The following is an 18,742-nucleotide window of genomic DNA, read 5'->3' as shown; positions in this document are numbered from 1 at the left end:
TTCTTAAAGTGGGTCCTTGGGGGGGTTCCGGTTTACCCCGTTTGATTCTGACCCAAATGCTTTTGGGTCCCTATCCAGGCCCTTGCATTTGGGTCCCCATCCAGAATCAATGGGGTACATTTACCATAATCAATCCATCCAGAATCAATGGGGTACATTTTTTTGTCTTAGGAATGCGACCGACAAATACATAAATATTATAGAAGAACTCAAGTCTCCATGGCATGACTAAGCAATAGAAAAAAAAGACATTTGGGGGTGAACTACTCCTTTAAACAAATATATAAAAAAAAAAAAAAAAAAAAAACTCACACATATGCCAGTGTCAGTGCCAATGTTGGCACCGGTTGGCACCCGTGCCCAGGCTGCCGTTCGTCCTGCCTCCTGATTGGTTCGTCAGGAGTAGGAAGAGATTCTCGGGACAGCAGAGCAAAGATGTCCGCGCACATTTGAAAACTTGATGCTGGCTGCTACATTTCTCCATTCTGGACATTTTACTGGACACCGGTTGTTGTTTTTATGCTGCCGTTATTGTTGCTGTTGACTACGCGGAGATCAAGCAATATTCACACATAGAAAAGACAAGGAGTCCGCGACGAGAGCCTGACTATTCCTTATGATCAGGTTCGGTGTCTTCACTGCATAATAATAAACATGCAACACTCCACTAGCATTAGCTGCTATGCTAACACTAGACAGCTAGCATGCCATATAGGGAGCTGTTAGCTAGCTAGCACGCTAACCGATCTGCATGACAGCTTTCTCATTCTGTTCCTTTTGTTGTAATTCAAGGTTCAAGGTTGTACTTTATTGTTACGTCTTTTGCACAGGTACATAGAGTAATAGTTGTTTGTGTTGTTGGCATACTTCAGACAATGCTGTGGTATAAATAATAACAGCAAACAATATAATAACAGCAAACAACATACAAAAAAAAATAATCTAAAAGGTTAATTATAATAAGACGTAGAAATATTTGAGTAAAGAAAGAGAGACAAAAGAGCAAAGAGAAAAATAAAAGAGCATCCTCAAATGTACATGTGCATAAAGTTGGCATATTCTATACGCCAACAGCATATTCTTTTCCAGTAGGCCTAGTTGCTACTTAACTTTTTGTAAAAATCTTCACAGTATTCTATGTGCAACAGGTTAGTATATTCAACTTCACAGTACACATTTATGTACAGTAGGTGCAATTCAACTTCACTTTTTTATTTCTAAAGTTGTAATAGCCAGCTATAAGGACTATACTTTTGTAGAAGTAGTAGGCCTAGTAGTCAGTGGTGGAAAATAATCCCAGATGTTTTACTTGAGTAAAAGTATCAATACTGCAATACCTATCTAATTCTTAATTCTAAATGTTCTTGTGTTAAAGTACGAATTTGGCATCATCAATTAGCAAAAGTAAAAGTACAAAATATTTGAAAATAGCAGACCTACAAGGCAAACTCGTGAGCTGTAGCTTTCAAATGATTGTAGTAGTGGAGTAAAAGTACAATATTTGGATCTGAGATGTAGTGGAGTAGAAGGAAAAATATTGGAAACCCTCAAGTAAAGTACAAATACCTCAAAATGTTAAGTAGATGTACTTAGTTACTTTACACCACTGGTGGTAGTATAGTTGTTGTTAACTAATAGCAACACCGACAAACTCAATGTTTATTTAGTGTTCTACTCATTTGTGTGTTTGTTTTGTTTATCTGCATAATATGCGATATTCAATTAATTTAAATTGTATTATTATCGTGATCGTATTTTGCATACATGTCAATTAAGATTAAACAACGAAATTGTACACCGAAATATGCTGTTATATTTAAGTGTTTTTTTATCATTGTTTTCTTGTTTGTCATCTGTTTCTATGCTGTTGGAATGAGCTGTGTTCTTTGACAGCGGACGGTATTCTTGCTCTCTACCTCCCCGCCCAAATCCTCACAGGATGAATCCCCATGGAATAATCTATTTATCACTCTACACCTCTCAAAAATGAGAGCTAATTGTTAAGTGCACTATTTTGTATGGTAACAGGATAGGTGGGCAGGCACCAAGGAAGGGTGGGCAGTGGGCTACTTGGTGTTAAAACTGCCAATTTTTTCAAAGATGTTAAAATTAAATATTTGGGAATACAGTATACATGATTAGAACATGCTTAAACATTCGACAATTAATTAAGGTCTAATATTCCCTACAATTGCTACACATTGCTACAAAACCTGTATATCCAGTCATTTTGGGGCATACATTAAGAAGTTGAAGGATGAAATTAAGTCTGATAATGTGTATTTTCACATCATGTATACGTTACACTAGTTAAGAAGACCATTCTTCAAATATTTTATATTTTTGACAAAATGGCCAAATTTACATGGAGCTGCCCAGATGTCCCTAGTGCCCACATATCCTGTATCATTTTATACAGTAGCCTTTTTATTGATTTCTCTCTCTCTCTCTCTGGGAACCAGAAATAATGCTGATATCTGGAACTCATGTCGGACGTCCTGTGTGAAGAGAGAGCCACGATGATCGCCGCAGGGGAATTGCAGTCGTTTGTCCCGTTCGGACGCGAGCACTGCAGGAACCATCCCAACGCCATCAACCTGCAGCTCCGACAGCTGCAGCCCGCCTCGGAGCTCTGGGCCTCGGACGGAGCCGCCGGCCTAGTGGGGTCCCTCCAGGAAGTTACCTTGCAGGAGATAGAGAGGGTAAATTCTGGCCTAGTGGGGTCCCTCCAGGAAGTTACCTTGCAGGAGATAGAGAGGGTAAATTCTGGCCTAGTGGGGTCCCTCCAGGAAGTTACCTTGCAGGAGATAGAGAGGGTAAATGCTGGCCTAGTGGGGTCCCTCCAGGAAGTTACCTTGCAGGAGATAGAGAGGGTAAATTCTGGCCTAGTGGGGTCCCTCCAGGAGGTTACCTTGCAGGAGATAGAGAGGGTAAATTCTGGCCTAGTGGGGTCCCTCCAGGAAGTTACTTTGCAGGAGATAGAGAGGGTAAATTCTGGCCTAGTGGGGTCCCTCCAGGAAGTTACTTTGCAGGAGATAGAGAGGGTAAATTCTGGCCTAGTGGGGTCCCTCCAGGAAGTTACCTTGCAGGAGATAGAGAGGGTAAATTCTGGCCTAGTGGGGTCCCTCCAGGAAGTTACCTTGCAGGAGATAGAGAGGGTAAATTCTGGCCTAGTGGGGTCCCTCCAGGAAGTTACCTTGCAGGAGATAGAGAGGGTAAATTCTGGCCTAGTGGGGTCCCTCCAGGAGGTTACCTTGCAGGTAGTCTCGCGTAGCCAGACAACTATTCCACAATCTCTGAATGCTGTATAGAGTCTGGAACAGCAGCTCCCTAACGGCGAGTAATGGAAACGGGCATTACCGTTCAAGAAAATATATTTTAAAATGTCATTTCTGCTAAACAGCAAGCTAAACATGCTTATATGATTTTTATTTATATAATGATAAATGTGTGCGATGTGAGACTGAAACGGAAGTGACGAGGGGGCTTCACTTCCGCTTCATCTCGCACTCATCGTTTCTATTTCCCTTTACCAGACTGTATGCCGGGAGCATATTTGACCAAATCGCGGAGGCAACAGTCTGGCCACGCGAGACTACCTTGCAGGAGATAGAGGGTAAAAGGGGTAGGGGTCTGTTGTCTGCTGCTGGCAACTGTGGCAAAGTGAATTTCACCTCTGGGATCATTAACGTATTATCTTGTCTTATTTTAAAGGACAACTTTGTTATTTTACAACAAGGGTTCATATTTTAGATAGTTATTAGAGAAAAGAAAAGATGAGTGTTAAAATGTTTTCACTTATAGAAAAAAGTCATTTCTAACGTTTTAGTGGTTTTAACGATTTTGATTTGCATGCATGCCTCCAGGTTGGGGGCATGCATGCAAGTGGCTTAACTCATTTAGTGCCACCCCTTTCACCACTAGAGGGCGCCCAGTGGCCAGAGAAAATCCCATAGAGATATGCTGGTATATGCAGAAGCCCTGCAGCCATGACTTGCCTGAACACTTTCCTTTGTGCATGACTGCATGTACAGGAAGAGGATGAAGTTAGCTTGAAGTTAGCTATTGGCTACCAAGCATTTTAGAAGCCTTATTTTCGTCAACTTAGCCATGATTAAACCTTGCACACCTCATGCATGGGAAAAAAACAGAGAAGAATGAGCTCTGAAAAATCCAATGCAATCCTGGATTGCATTGGAGTGGATTTGTGCAGTTTGTTCACAGCTTTCAAACAAAAAAATCCGATTGGAAATCCGTTCAGGCATTCTTGAGATAATCGCCCTTATGTTTTACATGTAATGTAACCAAAAATGGCTGCCCTGTATGTTAGATGGGGTTGTATGGGGGTGGAACATGCAAAATCGCGATTGAAATCATGTTCACCAGATTTGATGGGGTCAAAAAAAAAAAAAAAAAAAAATCAAAAAAAAAAATTTCATTTTTTTTTTTTTTTTTTTTATATCCCGAACTTGTTCGGGATAGGCACTCTGTGATACGATAATATATCCCGAACTAATTCGGGATAGGCACTCAATGAGTTAATAATAGGTATTTTTAGACACTATAAGCTCATTCCCAAGATGTACTGCAATCTTTCATGGGCAGATCATGGGAGCTGGTGTAAATAGTAACAAAGACATTGCCGGCTTATTGTGTCTAAAAAGACACTTTTAGCCACTTGTACACATCCACCCACTGAAATCAAAATACTAAAATTGCTAAAACAATAGAAAGCAGTAAATGAAAACATTTTAACACTCATATTTTCTTTTCTAAAATATGAACCCTTGTTTTAAAAAACAGAGTTGTCCTTTAAAGGTCTCATATGGTCAAAATGCAGTTTACTGTTTTTTTCTCGAAGAGGGACGATTAAACACGCTTACTTGGCTGACCAATCTTAGCTGAGCTTCCCGGAAACAAGGTTAATAGAATCAGGTTATAGCTGTGCTAATAACTCAGTTTAAGCTGACGGTAAGATTGGAGCTGTATAGTGAGTTCATCAAGTTCACTGAGGCAAGTATTGTCTGCAGTGTTACTGGCTGTATTGTGTTAGCCTGGTAAACCAAGTGCTTGGTGGGTGTTTTGATGAAATCAAATAATAGAAGAGCCAATCGGTGTCTGCACACAGGGCCCTGTGATTGTTTTTTTTGGTGGCAGGGGTTTATGTAACCGGCCAACTAGCAAACATTAGCTTCAGTGTTTCATTTCTAGACGTTATGGATGGATATGGAATGTGCCAAACATGAATGCTATAACATGGGACCTTTCTCTATCGGTATATTTACAGGAAGTTTGGCAGCTGAGGAAGGGCTGCGTTGGATCTGGAGAGGAGAATGCAGGGTTTGAGGAGGAGCTTTACACGGCAGGAAACATGGTGATCTGGAGCCAAGGCAGCCGCTCCCAGGCATCCAGTGTCTATAAGGCATTCACTGTGGACAGCCCAGTGCAACAGGTACTGTAGCAGGGCTGCACAATTAGCGACTTTAAGCCATTTAGGCCTAGAATTATTGAATGCTTTAACCAGTGAAAAATAGCAGATATACAAGCTCACAGCGCGGCACCGAGTGCCGCGCTGCGAGCTCGTAGATCTGCTATTTTTTTAAAAGTCGTGAAAATCTGTGCAAATCTTTGAATATATGTATTTTCAAAGCGAACGTTTGTAACTCAAATTTTGCTTCTGGATGGTCCCTGGAACTAGATATTTTGAAATGGGGGTCTGTGGCCAAATAAATATCATTTTGGGGGTCCTTCACATGAAAAGGTTTGCGCACCACTGACATAGTAGTCTCTCAAGAACAGACTAACTGAGCTCCAGTTAAGTGAAAAGGACCTTTTCTTTGACGATGGCTGGCCAGGTTGCTGACATAGAAACATAGATTTTTCAAAAAATCTTAGAAGGATTCAATAGACACTTATAGAATCGGGTCAAAATTCTAATTTTCACGATTTTTCAAAAATAGCAGATCTACAAGCTTGCAGCGCGGCACTCGGTGCCGCGCTGTGAGCTTGTATATCTGCTATTTTTCAATAGTTAAATCATAAAATAATGATACACAAAATGTGTACCCGTTCTGAATGGGTTAAGCTTTTGCTACAGCAGATGACAACGGTAACCAGAAATGATCAGCGCTCGATAGATAAACCTGCCGCCGTCAGTGCAGTCTCTGCAACGCCTAAAGCTCCCTTCCCACGTTGTGGCTGCAACGTCTGCTGCGTATACGCGTCGTCATGGGAACCAAAGATTTCAGTAACGGGTGGGACCCCGCCGCCGCCGGCTGTTTGCTTAACGGTTTTGACCCCTACGGCGATTACGTCATAGCAGCCGTAGTCCCGCCTCGCGTTGTAGAAACGGGCTGCTTTTATGTATATGACGGTATATGACGGTTTCCCGAACCGTGTGTCAGGACCATTTTTTTACTTTTTTACCACTTTTTTATGTTTCCTAAAAAAAAATCTTTCTAAAGATTTCTGAAATAAAAACATTCTTTCACAATACTTTGCTACATTTAAACAAAATCTTCCCCCAAAAATCAAAGAAATTCCATTGATGTAAAAACAATTAGTGAAAATAGCTAATCTACAAGTGCAACACGTTAACAGCTCCAGTGGCCTTGTGGTTAGAGCGTCCGCCCTGAGACTGGGAGTTGGGGTTCGATCCCCAGCCAGGTCATACCAAAATCTGAAAAATGGGACCCGGTGCCTCCCTGCTTGGCACTCGACTCAGCATCGGGGGTTGGATTGAGGTAACAGGAGATAGGCTCCTGCCCAATGGGCCTCATGGCTCGGCAAGGCGCGACGCACGGAGAGCTATTTTGCGACCTGGGAAGACAGCAAATGTATGTTTTTGGGTCTAGAGCTAAAATGTTTGGGAACCACTGCTGTATATCATCATGTATCACACTTTTATAATTGACAATCATGTCATGTCTGCAGTAGTGAGAATTGATCGCATTTAGGATGGCTGGTGCAACAGGTTGGCTGTTGCTGCTGATGCATTGTACAGTGGTTTGCACAGTAACTGTAGGGGAGAGAGTATAACACTATTAGAGCAATGTGATAGTTGAGAAGATAGACCTCTCAGAGATGATAATGATGATGATGATCTCTTGTATCTCTGCACCTGCTGCCTAAAATACAAATGTGTTTATTTTAAAGTATAGGAATGGGTAAACATTTTAAAATATATAATTAAAGAGAATGGCTCACATCTCTCCATTTCTCTCTGCAGGCTCTTTGGTGTAACTTTGCAGTTCCACAGTCGAAGAAAGATGGTAAGTGGTTTCATTCCAGTTGTAACGGTGTCACTTAGGGAAGTGTGAAATTAATGAGTATAGTAAAAGTAAAAGAGAGATTAGTTGTACTGTTTCCATTTTCAAAAATGTGTAATACATAAAATCCTTGTACTTAGAGTTTGTTACATTAAAACAAATATCTGTAAACACTAAACAGTCTGAAAAGCATCAATTCCAGAGTTGTGTGTGGTGGATAGTTGGATGTGTCCTGTCTTGGACTGATGTGTGATGTTTTGCAGTGGATGAGGACATCGAGCAGACGGTGTGTATTGTTCAGAGCAACTGTGTCAACGTTCACAGTGTCAGCGGGAAAGATTTCACCTCACCTCTGCCCTTCCAGGTGAGACAAAATATATAACCTGGTACACCCGTAAAATCCATATTGTTGAGAGAGTGTGCAAATGGAACCAAGTGGACCACTTGACATTTTACAACAACGCTGACGTCCGAATTCCATCCCATAGTTGTCATTCATAGTTGAGGTGGACTGTTTAAAGCATGGGACGTTGCTGCATCGGTGAACATCTTTGATGAGAAGATGCTTACAGGATGAGATCCTCAGCTATTTGTGCTTGATAACTTTGTGCTTGATAATAGACCTCGTACCCCTAATAATACTTTCTTTACCGTATATTATCGCAGCAGCAATCGTAATAATTTTAATCAATTATACGTAGAAATACAAAAATAAACAACAATACTGAAAATAGACGATCTACATTTCTACACGATTATACAGTATGTATAGGGTTGCCAACTTTCAGGAAAACCTAAGAGAAAATGGCTATGGGGGACCTCTGGTGGCAAAAAAAAAGATCAGACGGCGAAGTCCAAGGTACAACCGGCCTCTAACATTTTGGATATGTTGAACATAGAACATTAATTAATCTATGCTGTAGATCATCCTGTCGCCGACGATCTTACTGTAGAGAATGACGTGCGCAAGGAACGTGCACGCAACGTCCCTCACACCAGACACGCACGCACGCACGCACGCACGCACGCACGCGCACACACACACACACACACACACACACACACACACACACACACACACACACACACACATCTAACCATTTCTGCTTTCCACTATAGTTAAAGGGTGGGATTGCTTCAGAATCAGATACAATATTTTAAGCCCTTTGTTGCACAAATCGCGGCCGAAGCGGATGTCTCAGTGGCACTTGAGATGACGCAGTTTTCCACTTTGTGACGGCTGTGATTTGACCGTTGACGGCGTGAGAAATACAATGTGTGTCGTGAGAGCATGTGAAGAGGGTCATTTGCGTGAGTCTCACGCTCATTGCTTGAGTGTTGGCAGCTCTGCTGCACGACTATACAGTATGTACGGTATATATTACAAAAAAGATAGTCGTTAAGTAAATAGACCCTAGTGTTGTGTGTTACGTTTGTGCTGACGTACATGACTGTGCGTCAGCCAGACTGCTGATATTACCCAGGCGTGGCATGTTGTCAGGATAACCAATCATGATGGAGACATTGGATCACTGACAGCTGACTGGTGGAATGAGTGCCATCGATATCAGACGCCTGCAATTAATTATGTACTGTATGTGTGTGTTTGTATATTTGAGTGTCTGTGCACATACAAAATTTGCATATACGACTATGTGTGTGTGTGTGTGTGTGTGTGTGTGTGTGTGTGTGTGTGTGTGTGTGTGTGTGTGTGTGTGTGTGTGTGTGTGTGTGTGTGTGTGTGTGGGGGGGGGGGGGGGGGGGGGGGGGGGTCTGTTACCGACCACATGCTTTGTGTGTGCTGTTCAGGGTTTATGTTTATGCGTGTGGTTGTCATTAGTTGAATGTAATTGGATCCACGGGTATGTTTGACCGCCGTGTTGTGGTAAACAGTGTGTGGAGGAGAGGAGACTTAGAGTTATAGGGGTCTTCAACGTTTTCAGGCCAAGGGACCCCTTAATTGAGAGAGAGATGAAGCAGGGACCCCCACAACCTTTTCAGAGATTCCATATAGTTTCATTCTTTGACGGCACAATCATCAGTGTGTTTTGGATTCATGTAAATTTGTGTTTTCAGATATTCTAACCACTTGAACTGTCAATACTTAATAAACTTGACCTTTCACTCTGTACTTAGTCTGCTCTTTTTCCCCTCTACTCTAAATTTCTATTGCCGAAAATAGCCGATCTACAAGATCGCAGTGCGAGGCGTTGTGAGCTTGTAGATCTGCTATTTTTGGCTAAAGTTCTCTGAATCTCAGAACACCACCGTTCAAGTGGTTAACATAAAAAAGGAGAAAAAAGTTTCTATCACACAAAGATTTGGAGGACCCCCTGTAGTAACTCTGAGGACCCCCTATGGGTCCCGGACCCTCTGTTGAAGACCCCTGCTGTAAAATGTGAGTGTTAATTCAGCTTGGAGACCTTCTAAACACTCATGGTTAAATGAACACTCAGGATTTTAGTTTTCTTTTTATGAAACCCACCAGGCGCACAAGCAAAAGCGGACGTTGCTTTGCTTCCACTCCATGCCAGTGAATGCAACCGTTCTCGCAGGCTGCGCAAGGACGCTCCACTTGCGCATGTGAAGATTTGTTTACGCTCTGGGCAAAAAAAAAAAAAAAAACGTGTTCTTTTATACGCTTCGGCTCAGGATTAACCACAACCATTTATACAGATTACCCATTTACCATTTACAAACGTTTACCATTAATGAACGACAGCACTTGTGGGAGTGTGAATGAATTAACTTGTTAGCAGATGAATGAAGAGGGGTCCAGCGTAGATGTCAAGAACACATCCTGCCCTCAGCATCCAAAAGAACTTCCGCAGGCTCGATTCCATTGTATGTAGGGTGACCAGATGTCCCACTGAATAGTCGTAAAAAAAGCGTGTGTCTGGGCACTTATTTTGATGCATACTGTCAACTGTGCTTCACACCTGCACCCACAATTACGGATGGCCACAAAGTCTGTATGTATTATTTGTAATATCATGGCAATCTATATTGACATGTTTTTGACATTTATAGCTTGTATGCCTGACTGTCATAAAATAAAATACTAAAGATGAACTAAATTTCTGAAACAAACATCATCTCTCTCTCTCTCTCTCTCTCTCTCTTTCTCTCTCTCTCTCTCTCTCAGGTCTCCAATCTGTGGTCGACCAAATATGGACTGCTGCTCGAACGCAAAATTACTGCGACTGATGCACCACTTAGCCTTCCGGGGTAGATATACACACACACACACACACACACTCTCTCTCTCTCTCTTACCCCCCGGCTCCACCGGGCGCGTCGAGCGTCGCGTCAACGTCAACGCTGGGAACGCTCCCGTTTTAATCAATGAAGGGTGCTCCACTGCCGACATCAACGTCCGCGTCGGATGCACAAATTCGCCCCGGTTCATTTTTTGACGCCGGCACGACGCCGTCATTTTGGTGGAACCCTAGCCTTACACACAATCATGGCAAAGGACAATTTTAAACTGGATAACCTAAAAACACTATTAACTCATTGACAAGAAATCTTGTGAAATAAAATTTCGCCAACCAATCGTCAAGGACGATGATACATGAAAGCAGAACTGTCCCAAAGAATAGCGTTTTTCTTGTACCTCTGAAAAATCTCTGAATATTCTGCGTCGCTCAGATCCACGCCCATTCAAAAGAAGCGGCTAGCTCGCGGGTCTTTTGGAATCTGAAAATATTCATGACGTCATCCGGAATCAGAAAATATTAAATATTTGGTGACCCATAAGCTAGTGAACAGCGCCATCCAGCGTAAAAAACATAACTCGTCGCATGTCGAATGTGTTAACTCATTGACTGCTCTATCACGAATTTCCCGAGTTATTCACGTTGTTTGCCGCCGCCACGCACAATTTTCCCGAGTTTTTGTCCGTTTTGCTTTTTACTTTTTTTTTTACTTCCTTCTATCTACTAGGCATGATCACAATCACAAAATTGCATGTTTGAATGAATGCCTGAACGGATTTCCAAGCAGATTTCTTTTGTTTGAAAGCTGTGAATGGTGTGCACACACATGGTGCATGATCTGTGCATGGGCGTGCATTATTTTTGTTATAATGGGTGAATTTGGCAGGTTGGCACCATTTTTAAAGGGCAGAGTAAGTGTTAAATTAAACGGTATACTGTAATTCTGTCTGTAGGGAACCTCTACCTACAGTGTTCAGTATGTTGCATCCTCTGGATGAAATCAAACCAGTGGTGTGTAAACCAACAGGTGAGAAACCCCAATATATTATATTTTATGTGGCTCTATGTGTAGACATACAATACAGTATGTGTTTATGTTTGAGAGTGTATATTGTCTGTCTGTGAGGTGTTGATGGCGGTACGTTTCTGTGTGTTTCAGGTGTTAATGAAGGGAGTCGTGTTCAGTATGTGTCAGACACCACCATGAAGATTATATTCAGCTGCTGTCAACCCTCCTTAGTTGTGTCCTACGACACCGTACAGGGAATACACTCTGTCTGGGCCCTCCGAAAAGTCACAGCGGATGTAAGCTCTACAGTATATACTGTGTATACACACACACACACACACACACACACACACACACACACACACACACACACACACACACACACACACACACACACACACACACACACACACACACACACACACACACACACACACACACACACACACACACACGTGTGTGTGTGTGTGTGTATGTATGTATGTATAGGCATGCCACGATTCACTCGAATCACGATTCAAGATTTTTTTTAACTATTTTTTTTCCCACAGAAATGACCAAAGAATTATAATTATTATTATTTCTCTTAACCCCCCTCCCTTGCTATTAATCTCATATGTACTACATTTCATAACTTATATTTAACTACATTGCAAAAGTAGCAGACTTTCCATGTAAATGTACTTGTTTCTGTGCAACAACTGTAAACATGCTTTCTTATTGTTTAGAACCTAGCTACTAGGGTTAACAAAAAAAGGGTTAAAAAAAAATCAAACCTCGGTTCGAAGTGAAGCGGTTAATTTTTATTCTATGTGTTCTAGAGCTATGAAATCTGTGTTCTAGATCTATACTTTCTATGTGCTTTAGTTCTATATTTTTATGAATTCTGAATGATTAATGATTTTATCTGGAGGGCCAAATTGTCATGTGAAGCTTGACCAATCCTCAATTCTGCATGTACGGGACAGACAAAGCCTGTTCATTCTGGACTGGAATGACCATATATGTACATGTACGGGACACAAAGCCACCCCTTGGAAGCGGCTTTCACCGCTTCAAAAAAAAAAAGCTTTGGCTTTGATCTGAAAAGATATAGACCTATTTGACAGTGCAGAAACATAATTTAACCGTTGCGTCAGCAAGCATCACCTGGTCACAGACACCCAGAAATCCCCCAGTAGTGCCCTGAACTCATCTCTCCACATAAGCCATTGAATATGATTAAGGATTACTGTGATTATGGTAAACTCACATTTCATATCAGACGTGTGTGTGTGTGTGTGTGTGTGTGTGTGTGTGTGTGTGTGTGTGTGTGTGTGTGTGTGTGTGTGTGTGTGTGTGTGTGTGTGTGTGTGTGTGTGTGTGTGTGTGTGTGTGTGTGTGTGTGTGTGTGTGTGTGTGTTATGTCTGTATACTATACACTAATCACTTAATATCTCAATTCACTACTTGCAGCAGTCTCGCAGTGGTCTTACAGTCCCCTTACCTCCTTTCTCTCCTCCTCCACCAGGAGCAGTCTGCAGTGCTGAGGCGTCCAGTGGAGCAGCACGGGACCCCAATGGATATAATGGCCCCAGGTTTCCTTACCTCCCACCTCCGCAACATCTCCCGTCTGGACTCCCCCGGGGGCAGTGGTGGTGCCTGTTCTGGTCCCGCTGCAAGGTGAATAGGATTGTGCTGTCAGGCAGTACCCTTTTTTCTCCAGACACAGTTCTTTATTTCTTTTTTTTCCATCCTGTGCCTGGTGTTTGTGTGTGTGTGTCGTGACTGCATACAGTTAACTGATGCTTGGTCGTAGCCCCAGGGCACTCCAAAGTCTTAATCTGGCCCTGCCCATGCCTTTTCCCAAGCAATCCCAAAACAATTACTGTCATCGGTTTGGATCATTGTAATTGGGTATTGCCTCTGGATCGCCTAAGATGAAGTTGGAGAGAGACAGAGATTGTGTGTGTGTGTGTGTGTGTGTGTGTGTGTGTGTGTGTGTGTGTGTGTGTGTGTGTGTGTGTGTGTGTGTGTGTGTGTGTGTGTGTGTGTGTGTGTGTGTGTGTGTGTGTGTGTGTGTGTGCTACAGTATTTGCAGACACTGCACCGGCACATTTGTGTTATTAAACAAAACTAAACGATTAAACTCATTTACTTCCAATGTCAAAGAAAGGACTCATTTGCCAGATTTTTCAGGTTTAAAAACCTATGTATCGCTAATGTTGGTGGAAAACAGGATATATTCCTGTTTTCACCTCCCACCTTTCCTTGCTCAAGGTCACATCTGTAATAGCGTTACTGCCTGATTTACCACAGTATTACTTCTGTTCCTTTACAACTTTGTACCCTCCTGACTCCCTCCCTGTTCTCTGATGTTAGTGGACCTTCTGGCCTCGCAGCAGGTTCTCCTCTCCACTTCAGCACACTGCACGGACACCAGAGCAGGATTGTGCCAGTGTCGCCGGGATTCCACTCACGGGTGCACTCTCCGAGTATATCCAACATGGCTGCCCTCAGGTGAGTCTTAGTTTGATACATTCATACTTTCAAGCTCAGAGGCATTTTAGGAACTCTAACTCCTGGTGATCAGTTCTCTCACTCTTTTTCTTTCGCTTTATCCTTTCCTTCCAACCACGTCGGTCTGCCTTTGTCCCCTTTTTATAGCCGCTCCCACTCCCCAGGCATGGCGACTCCATCCTTCTCTGGTGCGGCTCGTTTCAACGCATCGTTCCACAGCCCGTCCTCAAGGGGGCAGCACAGTTTGCTGCCCTCTCCCAACAGCACCATCAACGAGTCTGCGCTGGTGCCAGAGATGGAGCCCATCATGCCAGACCTCTGCATGGAGCAGCTGTGGAGCGAGACCGCGGCTGCTGGTTCAAACAGGTAGACTAGAACATGCCGTGCCGCTGCAATGCTTAAGTTGATGTCTGACCCGGGATTTGAACCTGAGTGTCCTGCCTGGGAGGCAAAAGTTGTACTGCTCTTCCCTGCCTGGTAAGGGGAGATATTGCACTCATGAGCTTCAGGCTCTACTTGTCAACCAGGAGGTGTCATGTATAGTAGCCTACGTACCTCACACCAGAGTCTAAATGCATACCTGCCAATCTGTATGCGTTTTGCGTACAAACTACGCAATTTAGGGGGAAGGGCGTGGAAAACAATTAAACCGGCATACATTCGGCATAAATACCCTCCAAGTAAGCTTGCGGCTGCCACCACGGGAGTGCTGGTGAAAGAGCCTGCCTAGTGTCATTTTAGTAGTCCTGTTTGTATGCAGTATGCCCTAAAATGTAAGAACTACAATAAGCAACAATGTTAACACATTTTACTGTGTAACCGGGGCCAGTTGATTGGGCTGAAATTCTTGATTAATAGTTATTTCAATCAATGGCTAGATTCTGTGTATTCCAACATACCAACTTGACCTAAAATTCGACAACATTTAGTTCATGGTAAGTTTCCTAGATGGGGGGTGTGGATCATATTTATTATCATGTGATTATGTCTTTAGGAAGGAATTCTTTTTTTGACAGGTATAGACATTTTTAATCTCAAACAGTGTTTCAATGATTTTTTTCAACAGTTATTTGACAGTAATGTATCTCTGTGCTTTGTATGTTTAAGAGAGATGAGTAGCCAGGCATCTAAAGTTTTCCTCACCTCTGACCTCTGTGAGAACCACTACCTCTGCTTCCTGGTGGAGTCGCACCAACAACTCAGGTACACACAACACGATCCGGGCTGCTTATTTGTTTTGTTGAGATGTCCATGAACGGTGCTGTACAATTAGATGTAATATTTATAACGTAAATGTTGCATTTGTGTAGTGCCTTTATCCAAGGCGCTTTACCGAGATTGTGCATTACATTCACACACCAATGACGGAGGAAACCATGTAAGGCACCAACCTGCTCATTGAGAGCAATTAGAGGTTCACCTTCTTGCTCAAGGACACTTCTACAGTAACTCTGGGGGGATCCCGGGATCGAACTGGGAACCTTTTGGTTGCAAAGCGGCCACTCTACCCCTGAGCCACTGCAGCCCTGTGTTGACTTGTGGTTTTCAATTTCCACAGATGTGTGAAGTTTATTGAGAGCAACGATACGTCACAGCTCATATTCGTTTATGTAACGTCCATCCCTGCCAAGGACGCAGCACCTCTGCAGGTACATGAAGGTTCTGATGCATCATAATCAGTGGTGGACAAATATATACTTAAGTACAAATTCTAAGTATTCTAAAGTACAAATTACAAAGTACATTTTCTTTTTAATATCAATATGCATTTCTGTATTTCTAGGAGTCCCTACCTAAAAATGTAGTTGAGTCAAACGTACACTAGTTCTATTAGGGTGAAAGGTGTGCTTGCAAAAAAGATGAGAGAGAAGTATGTTAGATGTTACCCTTTCTCCTTGCTAGTATCTTGTATGTCTGATATTAAAACAATGTTTCTGCTCTGCAGGACATTGATGCCATGTTGGTTCTGGAGGCCAATGGAAGTCTTGTTCTTTACACAGGAGTCAACAGGGTAATAAGGACAAAACGTTTTACTTCTACTGCATGTTCAAAATATCTATTTCCTTTTTTTATAAGTAAAAAGAAGTTGCACAACTGTAGCCACAGACTGAGATCATGTTGGGACGGTAATTGCCGGTTTTGGACTTTTATGACAAAGCCATAAAATGTAATTTTCTTTTCTGTGGACATCCTGGCCAGTAAAAAACGGTACAAAATACACTGCAATTTATTGCTACTATCACAACCAATCACACATTTCAAGTCTCCCTCACGCGTGCGTGCGCACACGCAAATACATGCATCACAGACACCGAGAGGGCGATACACAGCGAGATGGAGATGGCGCACGTTACGAAAAATGTGATGAAAACAAAGTCAAATGGAAGCTGTAAAATGCCTACCACAAAACATCAACAATGCACACATATTTGAAGATGAAGCATCCAACAGAGGTGCAAAGAGACCTCACAACAGCTGTACATTACCTACTGTACGCATGGATTGAATTCGTCCTTTAAACTGGAGGTTGTTATCCTGACACCGCAATGTCAGGATAACACTGTCACTTACTATCTGTAGGCTGCCGTATCATTATCTGTGGTGTTGTCCTTAATACTTTATAATGGAATCTGAGCTGTGTGTGGCCACATGGTTGTTAGCTAACATGTTAGTTTTGAGGAGGAGCTGGTGCCTATCCGCACCAATCTAGTGTCTGACTGTCATGAAGTTCAACAAAAACGCTTCCTTCGTCGTTTGAATTTTTTGGAGCATTCAATCCATGTCACCTCGTATAGAAAAAAATGATTTACTTAAATTATTACTACTACCACAACTACACAACCAACCAACAAATTAAATAAAAACATTTTGGAATTTAATTTGTTTTCTCAGGTGAGTAAGGTGTTTGTCCCTGGGCTGCTGTCCCCGAACTTCAACCTGTCCAACCCAATCCAATACCGCGGCAGTACACCACTGGACAACATCAACCTGTCCAACCCCATCCCATACCGCGGCAGTACACCACTGGACAACATCAGTACACCAGCCCATGCAGCCAGCAGACACATCCACAGGCTGGACGATGTATGTGTTTCTAATTTAGTTCAGGGGTCTTCAACGTTTTCAGGCCAGTCGAGAGTTGAGATGGAGCAGGGACCCCCAGAACCTTTTCATAGATTCCATATAGTTTCATCGTTTGACAGCACAATCATCAGTGTATTTTGGATTCATGTTGTGTTTTCAGATACTGTACGTATTTAACCACTTGAACCATCAATACTTAATAAACTTTACATTCTTTTTTCCCCTCTACACAGACCAGACCTCCTTGCCGAAAATAGACGATCTACAAGCTCACAACTTGAGCTTGTAGATCTTCTATTTTTGCCTAAAGTTCTCCGAATATGAATGCTAGGGTTCAAGTGGTTAATTAGAAAAGGAGAAAAAAAAAGCTTCTATCACACACAGATTTGGAAGACCCCTGATTAAGTTTACAAGTAGGAGATGTCTGCGCGCTTCAGCCAGCAGTTATTGGTAGAAGGACTCGTTGGTGCTCGACAAGGACAAACTATATCAAAAAGACATATTACCTGGGCACTTCAAAAATGACTACCCAAATAAAAATGATGGAGCACTCAACTGGTCCTGATTAAGTTTATTGGTCACCATCATAACAGGTTCTTCACTGTTAACAGAAATACGTAAAGAGTTTAAGTAGCAGAGATCTCACCTTTTTGTTCTCACATCCCTGTCCTCCATCCTTCTCTCCTTTCCAATATTTTCCCCTCCCACTCATTCGCCTCTGCTTCTATCCTTCCTCTTCCCTTGTTTCCGTGCCTGCTCCCCCTCCCTTTTCCCCTCTTCTTCCCACCTGCATCCCAGGCCGCCTTGCCCTCTCCCGTGTCCGGGTTGAGGCATTTGAGGAACAAACATAATGACACCTCCTGGTTGGATGACTACGCCACTCCACTCCAGCAGCCCACGCCGTACATCCACGCACTCCGAGACCCTGTCTGCAACCGTGTCTCACTGGTGGGTGATAGAATCTAGCAAAATTGCTTGATGGGCCCCAGTTCGCTGCTGTACACGCCTCAGAGAGGGTGCACCTGCCTCATTGAAAAGCCCCGGATGTAGCCTACATTTTTAATTATGAATATGTATGTTGTACAGCGTCGGCAGGTTAGCATTTCACCAGTTTAGCATTCACCAGCGTCAAACTAATGGGACGTCGAACAAATACTACGTCGCAATATCGACACGCTCCCGTTTTGTTGAACTAAGGTCTGAAACTGCTTGTTTTTTTTTTAAATACATAATTTACCTTTCAAATAGGGTAAGCATAATAAGCCCTGGCTTCAGCCTACAACTTTCTGGTGTCTTTTTGAACTTGTAAACTAAACTGTAGTATCTATCCATGTTTTGTCAAAAGGGCTGAAATAAACTAGTTGTTATTTCACCTGCTGGTAATATGCCACGCAGTCTTTCCCAAACAGAATTTCTAAAAAATTAAAAATAAAGATGCTCACAAAATAATAAATAATACAACAATTTGAAAAATAAATGAAAGAAAATGGCAGATCTACAAGCTCAAGTTTTGAAATCCACATTTTCAAACTAGTTTTGGAAGTCAAATTTCTGTTTTGGGAGTTTGGGAACCACCAAACTGCTCTGGCACACGCTTACCAGCCACATAATATAACAAACAACTGATGGGTCTCTCGTCACAAGGTGCTGGTCAGCCTTGCTTA

The 18,742-nt window shown here is 42.5% G+C and overlaps 1 protein-coding gene across 1 annotated transcript in view; it reads left to right on the top strand.

Moving 5' to 3' along the window:
* The first annotated feature begins 494 nt into the window (after window positions 1-494).
* anapc1 (anaphase promoting complex subunit 1) overlaps window positions 495-18,742 on the top strand; it is a 68,143-nt gene continuing 49,895 nt past the window's right edge. Inside the window, exons 1-16 of the mRNA XM_080740347.1 lie at window positions 495-624; window positions 2,463-2,702; window positions 5,288-5,452; window positions 7,229-7,271; window positions 7,532-7,632; window positions 10,414-10,496; window positions 11,440-11,513; window positions 11,646-11,791; window positions 13,006-13,157; window positions 13,857-13,994; window positions 14,142-14,360; window positions 15,102-15,197; window positions 15,553-15,643; window positions 15,940-16,005; window positions 16,887-17,078; window positions 17,877-18,026. Of these exons, the coding sequence (XP_080596473.1) occupies window positions 2,487-2,702; window positions 5,288-5,452; window positions 7,229-7,271; window positions 7,532-7,632; window positions 10,414-10,496; window positions 11,440-11,513; window positions 11,646-11,791; window positions 13,006-13,157; window positions 13,857-13,994; window positions 14,142-14,360; window positions 15,102-15,197; window positions 15,553-15,643; window positions 15,940-16,005; window positions 16,887-17,078; window positions 17,877-18,026 (1,932 nt within the window). The 5' untranslated portion in view covers window positions 495-624; window positions 2,463-2,486. The remainder of the gene's footprint in view (window positions 625-2,462; window positions 2,703-5,287; window positions 5,453-7,228; window positions 7,272-7,531; window positions 7,633-10,413; window positions 10,497-11,439; window positions 11,514-11,645; window positions 11,792-13,005; window positions 13,158-13,856; window positions 13,995-14,141; window positions 14,361-15,101; window positions 15,198-15,552; window positions 15,644-15,939; window positions 16,006-16,886; window positions 17,079-17,876; window positions 18,027-18,742) is intronic.

This window comes from Nannobrachium achirus (assembly GCF_963921795.1).
Source record: "Nannobrachium achirus genome assembly, chromosome: 13".
Taxonomy (NCBI): Eukaryota; Metazoa; Chordata; class Actinopteri; order Myctophiformes; family Myctophidae; genus Nannobrachium; species Nannobrachium achirus.
Note: the sequence above shows the minus strand (reverse complement) of the source record. Positions and strands in the feature narration are given on the sequence as shown.